Raw genomic sequence first — 10,503 nt, 5'->3', positions numbered from 1 at the left:
CCTTTATCAAAGATAAGGTGTCCATATGTGTGTGGGTTTATCCCTGGGCTTTCTATCCTGTTCCATTGATCTTTCTGTCTTTGTGCCAGTACCATACTGCCTTGATTACTGTAGCTTTGTAGTATAGTCTGAAGCCAGGGAGCCTGATTCCTCCAGCTCCATTTTTCGTTCTCAAGATTGCTTTGGCTATTCGGGGTCTTTTGTGTTTCCATACAAATTGTGAAATTTTTTGTTCTAGTTCTGTGAAAAATGCCAGTGGTAGTTTGATAGGGATTGCATTGAATCTATAGATTGCTTTGTGTAGTAGAGTCATTTTCACAATGTTGATTCTTCCAATCGAAGAACATGGTATATCTCTCCATCTATTTGTATCATCTTTAATTTCTTTCATCAGTGTCTTTTAATTTTCTGCATACAGGTCTTTTGTCTCCTTAGGTAGGTTTATTCCTATTTTATTCTTTTTGTTGCAATGGTAAGTGGGAGTGTTTTCTTCATTTCACTTTCAGATTTTTCATCATTAGTGTATAGGAATGCCAGAGATTTCTGTGCATTAATTTTGTATCCTGCTACTTTACCAAATTCATTGATTAGCTCTAGTAGTTTTCTGGTAGCATCTTTAGGATTCTCTATGTATAAGTATCATGTTATCTGCAAACAGTGACAGATTTACTTCTTCTTTTCCGATTTGGATTCCTTTTATTTCCTTTTCTTCTCTGATTGCTGTGGCTAAAACTTCCAAAACTGTGTTGAATAAGAGTGGTGAGAGTGGGCAACCTTGTCTTGTTCCTGATCTTAGTGGAAATGCTTTCAGTTTTTCACCATTGACGATGATGTTGGCTGTGGGCTTGTCATATATGGCCTTTATTATGTTGAGGAAAGTTCCCTCTATGCCTACTTTCTGCAGGGTTTTTATCATAAATGGGTGTTGAATTTTGTCAAAAGCTTTTTCTGCATCTATTGACATGATCATATATATGGAATTTAAGGAAAAAAAAATGTCATGAAGAACCTGATATAACCAGAACAGATCATGATATGTCATGATCATATGATCTCCTTCAATTTGTGAATATGGTGTATGATGTTGATTGATTTGCGTATATTGAAGAATCCTTGCATTTCTGGAATAAACCCCACTTGATCATGGTGCATGATCCTTTTAATGTGCTGTTGGATTCTGTTTGCTAGTATTTTGTTGAGGATTTTTGCATCTATGTTCATCAGTGATATTGGCCTGTAGTTTTCTTTCTTTGTTACATCCTTGTCTGGTTTTGGTATCAAGGTGATGGTGGCCTCGTAGAAGGAATTTGGGAGTGTTCCTTCCTCTGCTATATTTTGGAAGAGTTTGAGAAGGATAGGTGTTAGCTCTTCTCTAAATGTTTGATAGAATTCACCTGTGAAGCCATCTGGTCCTGGGCTTTTGTTTGCTGGAAGATTTTTAATCACAGTTTCAATTTCAGTGCTTGTGATTGGTCTGTTCATATTTTCTATTTCTTCCTGATTCAGTCTTGGCAGGTTGTGCATTCCTAAGAATTTGTCCATTTCTTCTAGATTGTCCATTTTATTGGCATAGAGTTGCTTGTAGTAATCTCTCATGATCTTTTTTATTTCTGCAGTGTCAGTTGTTACTTCTCCTTTTTCATTTCTAATTCTATTGATTTGAGTCTTCTCCCTTTTTTTCTTGATGAGTCTGGCTAATGGTTTATCTATTTTGTTTATCTTCTCAAAGAACCAGCTTTTAGTTTTATTGATCTTTGCTATTGTTTCCTTCATTTCTTTTTCATTTATTTCTGATCTGATTTTTATGATTTCTTTCCTTCTGCTAGCTCTGGGTTTTTTTTGTCCTTCTTTCTCTAATTGCTTTAGGTGCAAGGTTAGGTTGTTTATTCGAGATGTTTCCTGTTTCTTAAGGTGGGCTTGTATTGCTATAAACTTCCCCCCTTAGAACTGCTTTTGCTGCATCCCATAGGTTTTCGGTCGTCGTGTCTCCATTGTCATTTGTTTCTAGGTATTTTTTTATTTCCTCTTTGATTTCTTCAGTGATCACTTCGTTATTAAGTAGTGTATTGTTTAACCTCCATGTGTTTGTATTTTTTACAGATCTTTTCCTGTAATTGATATCTAGTCTCATGGCGTTGTGGTTGGAAAAGATACTTGATACAATTTCCATTTTCTTGTATTTACCAAGGCTTGATTTGTGACCCAAGATATGATCTATCCTGGAGAATGTTCCATGAACACTTGAGAAAAATATGTATTCTGTTGTTTTTGGATGGAGTGTCCTATAAATATCAATTAAGTCCATCTTGTTTAATGTATCATTTAAAGCTTGTGTTTCCTTATTTATTTTCATTTTGGATGATCTGTCCATTGGTGAAAGTGGGGTGTTAAAGTCTCCTACTATGAATGTGTAACTGTCGATTTCCTTTTTTATGGCTGTTAGTATTTGCCTTATGTATTGAGGTGCTCCTATGTTGGGTGCATAAATATTTACAATTGTTATATCTTTTTCTTGGATCAATCCCTTGATCATTATGTAGTGTCCTTTTTTCTCGCTTCTAATAGTCTTTATTTTAAAGTCTATTTTGTCTGATATGAGAATTACTACTCCAGCTTTCTTTTGGTTTCCATTTGCATGGAATGTCTTTTTCCATCCTCTTTCTTTAAGTCTGTATGTGCCTCTACGCCTGAGGTGGGTCTCTTGTAGACAGCATATATAAGGGTCTTGTTTTTGTATCCATTTAGCCAATCTGTGTCTTTTGGTGGGAGCATTTAGTCCATTTACATTTAAGGTAATTATCGATATGTATGTTCCTATTCCCATTTTCTAAATTGTTTTGGGTTCGTTATTATAGGTCTTTTCCTTCTCTTGTGTTTCTTGTCTAGAGAAGTTCCTTTAGCATTTGTTTTAAAGCTGGTTTTGTGGTGCTGAACTCTCTCAGCTTTTGCTTGTCTGTAAAGGTTTTAATTTCTCCATCAAATCTGAATGAGATCCTTGCTAGGTAGAGTAATCTTGGTTGCAGGTTTTTCTCCTTCATCACTTTTAATGTGTCCTGCCTCTCCCTTCTGGCTTGCAGAGTTTCTGCTGAAAGATCAGCTGTTAACCTTATGGGGATTCCCTTGTGTGTAATTTGTTGTTTTTCCCTTGCTGCTTTTAATATGTTTTCTTTGTATTTAATTTTTGACAGTTTGATTAATATGTGTCTTGGCGTATTTCTCCTTGTATTTATTCTGTATGGGACTCTCTGTGCTTCCTGGACTTGATTAACTATTTCCTTTCCCATATTAGGGAAGTTTTCAACTATAATCTCTTCAAATATTTTCTCAGTCCCTTTCTTTTTCTCTTCTTCTGGAACCCCTATAAGTCGAATGTTTGTGCATTTAATGTTGTCCCAGAGGTGTCTGAGACTGTCCTCAGTTCTTTTCATTCTTGTTTCTTTATTCTGCTCTCCAGTAGTTATTTCCACAATTTTATCTTCCAGGTCACTTATCCGTTCTTCTGCCTCAGTTATTCTGCTATTGATCCCATCTAGAGTACTTTTCATTTCATTTATTGTGTTGTTCATCGTTGCTTGTTTCATCTTTATTTCTTCTAGGTCCTTGTTAAATGTTTCTTGCATTTTGTCCATTCTACTTCCAAGGTTTTGGATCATCCTTACTCTCATTATTCTGAATTCTTTTTCAGGTAGACTGCCTATTTCCTCTTTATTTGTTAGGTATGGTGGGTTTTTATCTTGCCCCTTCATCTGCTGTGTGTTTTTCTGTCTTCTCATTTTGCTTATCTTACTGTGTTTGGGGTCTCCTTTTTGCAGGCTGCAGGTTCGTAGTTCCTGTTGTTTTTGGTGTCTGTCCCCAGTGGCTAAGGTTGGTTCAGTGGGTTGTGTAGGCTTCCTGGTGGAGGGAACTAGTGCCTGTGTTCTGGTGGATGAGGCTGGATCTTGTCTTTCTGGTGGGCAGGTCCACGTCTGGTGGTGTGTTTTGGGGTGTCTGTCGACTTATTATGATTTTGGGAAGCCTCTCTGCTAATGGGTGGGGTTGTGTTCCTGTCTCGCTAGTTGTTTGGCATAGGATGTCCAGCACTGTAGCTTGCTGGTCGTTGAGTGAAGCTGGGTGCCGGTGTTGAGATGGAGATCTCTGGGAGATTTTCGCCGTTTGATATTATGTGCAGCTGGGAGGTCTCTTGTGGACCAGTGTCCTGAAGTTGGTTCTCCCACCTCAGAGGCACAGCACTAACTCCTGGCTGCAGCACCAAGAGCCTTTCATCCACACGGCTCAGAAGAAAAGGGGTAAAAAGTAGAAAGAAAGAATTAGTAGAAGAAAGAAAGAAAGGAGGAAGGAAGGAGGGAAGGAAGGAAAGAAAGAAAAAAGATAAAGTAAAATAAAATAAGGTAAAATATAATAAAGTTATTAAAATAAAAATAAAATTATTAAGAGGGAAAAAAAACAAAAAAACGGTTGGATAGAACCCTGGGACAAATGGTGGAAGCAAAGCTAAACGGACAAAATCTCACACAGAAGCATACACATACACACTCACAAAAAGAGGAAAGGGGGGAAAAAATCATAAATCTTGCTCTCAAGGTCCACCTCCTCAATTTGGGATGATTCGTTGTCTAAAGGAGGGAAGGAAGGAAAGAAAGAACGAAGATAAAGTAAAATAAAGTTATTAAAATAAAAAGTAATTATTAAGAAAAAAATTTAAAACAAAAAGGACAGATAGACCCCTCGGACAAATGGTGGAAGCAAAGCTATACAGACAAAATCTCACACAGAAGCATACACATACACACTCACAAAAAAAGGAAAAGGGGAAAAAATAATAAATCTTGCTCTCAAAGTCCACCTCCTCAATTTGGGATGACTCGTTGTCTATTCATGTATTCCACAGGTGCAGGGTACATCAAGTTGATTGTGGAGCTTTAATCCGCTGCTTCTGAGGCTGCTGGGAGAGATTTCCCTTTCTCTTCTTTGTTCTCACAGCTCCCGGGGCTCAGCTTTGGATTTGGCCCCGCCTGTGCGTGTAGGTCGTCGGAGGGCGTCTGTTCTTCGCTCAGACAGGACGGGGTTAAAGGAGCCGCTGATTCGGGGACTCTGGCTCACTCAGGCCGGGAGTAGGGAAGGTCACAGAGTGCAGGGCGAGCCTGCGGCGGCAGAGGCCGGCGTGACGTTGCACCAGCCTGAGGCGTGCCGTGCATTTTCCCGGGGGAGTTGTCCCTGGATCACGAGACCCTGGCAGTGGCTGGCTGCACAGGCTCCCCGGAAGGGGTTGTGGATAGTGACCTGTGCTCGCACACAGGCTTCTTGGTGGCGGCAGGAGCAGCTTTAGCGTTTCATGCCCGTCTCTGGGGTCCGCGCTGTTAGCCGTGGCTCGCGCCCGTCTCTGGAGCTCCTTTAAGCAGCGCTGTTAATCCCCTCTCCTCGTGCACCAGGAAACAAAGAGGGAAGAAAAAGTCTCTTGCCTCTTCGGCAGGTACAGACTTTTACCCGGACTCCCTCCCGGCTAGCCGTGGTGCACTAGCCCCCTGCAGGCTGTGTTGACGCCGCCAACCCCAGTTCTCTCCCTGCGTTCCGACCGAAACCCGACCCTCAGCTCCCAGCCCCGCCCGCTCCGGCATGTGAGCAGACAAGCCTCTCGGGCTGGTGAGTGCCGGTCGGCCCTGATCCTCCGTGCGGGAATCTCCCTGCTTTGCCCCCCACGCCCCTGTTGCTGTGCTCTTCTCTGCGGCTCCGAAGCTCCCCCCCTCCGCCACCTGCAGTCTCCGCCCACGAAGGGGCTTCCTAGTGTGTGGAAACCTTTCCTCCTTCACAGCTCCCTCCCACTGGTGCAGGTTCCGTCCCTATCCTTTTGTCTCTGTTTATTCTTTTTTCTTTTGCCCTACCCAGGTACGTGGGGGGTTTCTTGCCTTTTGGGAAGTCTGAGGTCTTCTGCCAGCATTCAGTAGGTGTTCTGTAGGAGTTGTTCCACGTGTAGATGTATTTCTGGTGTATCTGTGGGGAGGAAGGTGATCTCCACATCTTACTCTTCTGCCATCTTTGGAAAGTGCCATATTTGAGTCTCTGAAGGAACACTATACTTCTCAGCGATCTCTGCCCCCGCCTCTCTCTCTTGGCCTTGGCACGGTGCCCGAGTGGCTGGCGGGGAAGGAGGGGCTGTGGCCTCCCTGTCTAGGACAGATTTCTCCAAGCCTCAGTGGTCTGGGGCCGCTGAAGCAGCCTCGCTGTTGGCAAGGCCACGCCGAGCAGTCAGAATCCTGGTCTGGCCCCCCTTTCTGCCTGTTGTGCACTTTTTCTGGAGTCCAGATATCCTGACACTGTGAATAGCCTCATAGCCATTCGTTGTTCTGTAGCGGTAAAGGGGTTGCCCATCAGTCCTTCTGCTCAACCCTCAGTCATCAGGGCAGAAATTACGATCTGGCCCTAGAGACGATGGAACCAGGAGGGCAGAGCGGCTTTGCCCCAGGCCACACAGTCGGCAACCAGAAAAGCATCCTCATCCAGCCCTCTCCCCTTTCTGTCTCACCACCCGAATCACCAGCAGACCCTGTGAGTTAGAGAGCTGGGCTGGTTTCATTACCACCCTGCCTGAACTCTACTCCAGCGTCATAGGGTAGGACACACGACCAGGCTGCCAGGGGTATGGGAGGGTCAGGGGTGGCTGGCCCCAGGCCCACAGAGGAAGCACCAGTGACACGGCCCAGCCTGGGTGTGGGCGGCAGAGTGCTCAGGCCACAGAAACCTGGGCCTGGCAAAGTGACGGGCTGGCCTTGCTGAGAGCAAGCGTCACAAGGGATGCCTCTGGGTTCAAAAGTCCAGGCTTAGAGGGACAGAGTGAGGACCCAAGGAGGACCACAGCTTCTGAGGGGACGACTTGAAGCTGGCCTCCGCAGCCATCCCATCGGGGTTCCGGAGCGTGATGTGGCCACCAAAAGTGCAGATCCCTTGGCTATGTTGAAGGAGTCTCTTGTCCAGTGGAGATGAGGTGGTGGTCAGTTCTGAGTGACACAAAAACAACTGGAGTTTGTCCAAAGGAGGGCAACCAGGATGGAAAAATGAAACCAGATTGTCCCACAAGGAACTGGGAATGTTTCGCCTGGTAGAGCATGGAACCGGGCGGCCATGGGCCTCACCTTCCCCTAGGGGAAGGGACGAGGTGGAGAGGCAGGATCTGACCCCCATGTGGAAACCCGAGGGCACAGTCTGGAACCCCTTGCTGGTTGCCCCCCAGACAAGGATTTTAGTGAAGGACAATGCTCCAAAGATGGCGCGGCCCAGGAAAGGGTGCTCAGCCAGGAGGGCTCGGTCAGCTGGTAGGCGAGAACGAGAGGGTCAGTCTCCCATGTCTCTTCCAACATGGGGGGCCTTTGTGAGCCCTTGCCCAGTGGTCAGTCGTCCCTCTGTCCCCTCTGGGCCTGAGCCTGCAGGCTTCTCTCTGGCTGCACCTGTGGGCCCCAGATGAGCTGCCTTTGCTGTGCTGTGTCTCTGCTCTTGTGTTTTCCTCGGGGGAGGTGCTGGGGTCGGGGCACAGCGGGAGGCCCTGCTTTACTCACTCGAACGCTTCTGAGGAGCTCTGCGGTCCCCTGGGCCATGTCGCACACATGGGAAATGAGGAACCGCACCCCCCGCTCCCCGACACACACATCCATACGCTGAGCCCTCTGCCACTCCTTCTGAGGGAGCTGGATTTCTGTTTTCAATTTTTTTAGCTGAAGAATAACCCATACACATATAGAAACATGCAAACATATGTACCAAAATAATTTTAAACAATAATAACTCAGTAATTGAAAACAAAGCCAACACCCATGTACCCACCACCCAGGTCAGGAAATAGCACACTCCCAACCCCCCAGAAGCCTCCTGTCAATCATTTTCCACTCCCTCCTGCCCAAGATACCCACGTTTGACTCCCGACTCCAAGTCTATGGTCTTATCTTGCCTGTTTGGAAAGCTTATGTAAGTAGACCTGTGTGTGTGCTCTTTCGCTTCTTTGGCTAACAAACATTGTATTTGTGGGATTTCTCCTTACTGAGCAGAGCTCTAGTTTGCTCATTTTTAGTGCTGAGTAGTATCCCATTATGTGAATAACCACAAGTTGTTTATCCATTCTGCTGTTGATGGCTGTTTGCGTTGTTTCCAGGTTGGAGCTTTTACAAATTCTGTTTCACAACCGGTGCAAACTGTTCTGTCGGATACCCACTGGGGCATGGGGTAGGTGGGTCGCAGGGCTCAGCGGCGGGAGATGCTGCCAGTTTCCTAGGCAGCTGTGGGAATTGAGTCTCAATGTTCTCTTGAGGTGTCAGTGGTCGCCATGGGGACAGCGGTGGCCGACCGGGGATGACTTCCTTACAGAAGAGGTGTGCGTCCCCCCTCTCTCAGAGTGCTCTTCGCTGGGATGGGCATGGGGGGCAGCTGGAGGGTGGGCTGCAGGGTCCTGCTTCTGGAGGGGAAAGGGGGGGGTCAGCTAGGAGGCTGGTGCCGTTGTCCAGGTTACAGAAGACAGTGGGCCAAATCAGGGCAGGTGTGATGGGATGGGGATGAAGGGACAGGCACAAGGCACGAGAGAGGTGGAACTGGCAGGACTTGGTGCCTAATTAGATGCTGGGGAGAAGGCGGAGGCATCGGTGGAAATGCCTGGTTATTGCTGAGATGGGAAACACAGGAGGGGTAGACTCTGGGGAGAAGGTGAGTTTGGCCATACACTCAAGGACCATTAAGCTACAGGGGGCCCACTTATAAGAACCTGCCTGCTTGGGAGGCCAAAGCCCAGTTGAGCAGCACATCTTTGGTGGAACTCAGAGATGCACAGTCTGAGCTGATGCCCAGGTGACAACCGGTAGCCCCAGAGTGTCTAAGGCCTGCAAGGATCTCACTAAAAGCAAAAATTGGGGGGTTCTTCTTTGCTGCTGTGGGGCTGCTTTGAGAAGCAGAACCTCCCTTCTTTCAAGGGGCTTTGAGCATAAACTGAGTATGCATGGCTACAGAACCTTCTGGGACATCAGTAGCATGGAGGGAAACCATGAATATCCAGGGCTAAGGGAGCCCAGTGCCCTAAGGTAGTATCTAGGAGCCTGGGATTGGTTGAGGCCAGCACTGATGACTCCAGAGGTCCAGCTGGGGGCAAGGACCCTAAAAGCAGGAGGTCCTGGGCCTCTGGCGATGCTCAAATTCAGGCCAATCATGGAGTGGTCCCAAGGAACTAGGATTTTCAGAACGGGACCCCAGCCCATGCTTATGGGGAGCAGGACCCAGCCCCTGGGGTGGGAGCTGTAGGAGCAGACCAGCATGCCACACCCCAGCCAGGTAGATGGAAGCGGGGGCGGAGCATCTCTGTCCTCTGTCCTAGCAAAGAACTAGGGGCCTGTGAAGAAAACGGAGGCACAAGTTCAGTCTCAGGGAGGAGACCAGCACTTCGAGACAGGGATCCTCGGGCTTCGTGGGAATGCTGACCCCAGGCCTCCCGCAGCCTCACAGGATCCCAGACACCTGCACCTACAAGTAATCCCCACCAGCCAGTAGGCCTGAGGCTCCCCCAAGCCCTCTGACCCCACTTTCCACCCCGGCTCCTAGGGAGGCCCCATCCAGAACCGCAAGTCCAAGCGCTGTCTGGAGCTGCAGGAGAATAGTGGCGCAGAGTTTGGCTTCCAGCTGGTGCTGCAGAGGTGCTCGGGCCAGCACTGGAGCATCACCAATGTCCTGAGGAGCCTGGCGTCCTGACCCCGCCGGGAGTCGTCTCACACCCCGCCCCTTTGCTACTGTGTAGCACCCGCTGCAACATTGCCTGCTGTCCGTGTGGGGTTGTTTGGAGTCTGGGGAACCAGGTTGGTGGGCCCCCAAAAGAGCTTTTTATTTCCCATTCAATGTTCATGGAGTTTATAGAAAGAGGCCGAACGGTGGGTGAGGGTATAATATCATAAACTATTTTGCAACTGTAAATAGGGGACACATGGAAAATATTTATAACTGACAATAAAATACTATTGGTTAAGAAAAGGGATTTTGCAGTTATTTGGTGCTCGGTGGAGATTCAGGCCTGGCTCCTCTGAACTTGGAGTGCTTGTAGCCCAAGATGTGTCCCAGTGTGCTCTCCCTACTCTACATCCCTGAGAAAGGAGGCTTTAGGCCCCTGCAGACAGTGGGAGCTCGTTGTGCAAGCTGCTGGCTTTCTCTAGGAGGCCCAGGGCAGCAAGAAGGGTGCCTCGACCTCAGGGCCACCTCCAGAGAGGAGGTTCCCTCTGCCTCTGCGCAGCACTTACCGCCTCCGGAAGACAGCCTCAGTCCTCCATCCCAAGAAACCAGGACGGCTCGTTGGCCACTGGAGCGTCATCTGCTGGGCTTCAGACACTTGTCTACAACAACTGCCCCATCCAGTTTCTAAGACCGTTCTCTTCCTCCATGAATCACGGTGCATTAGTTTCCTGGGGCAACAAAGTGCCACAAACTGGGTGGCTTCAACAACTGTCATCTCCCAGTTCTGGAGGCTAGGAGTCCGAAATCAGGGAGTCA

At 47.4% G+C, this 10,503-nt stretch overlaps 1 protein-coding gene across 1 annotated transcript in view; it reads left to right on the top strand.

The window, feature by feature from the left end:
- Positions 1 to 9,994, top strand: part of GALNT18 (polypeptide N-acetylgalactosaminyltransferase 18) — a 347,432-nt gene extending 337,438 nt beyond the window's left edge. Inside the window, exon 11 of the mRNA XM_029207628.1 lies at positions 9,568 to 9,994. Coding sequence (XP_029063461.1) covers positions 9,568 to 9,714 — 147 coding nt within the window. The 3' untranslated portion in view covers positions 9,715 to 9,994. The remainder of the gene's footprint in view (positions 1 to 9,567) is intronic.
- The last annotated feature ends 509 nt before the right edge of the window (positions 9,995 to 10,503 follow it).

This window comes from Monodon monoceros, unplaced genomic scaffold, assembly GCF_005190385.1.
Source record: "Monodon monoceros isolate NGI ecotype Baffin Bay Population unplaced genomic scaffold, NGI_Narwhal_1 Super_Scaffold_7, whole genome shotgun sequence".
NCBI classification, from domain to species: Eukaryota; Metazoa; Chordata; class Mammalia; order Artiodactyla; family Monodontidae; genus Monodon; species Monodon monoceros.
Note: the sequence above shows the minus strand (reverse complement) of the source record. Positions and strands in the feature narration are given on the sequence as shown.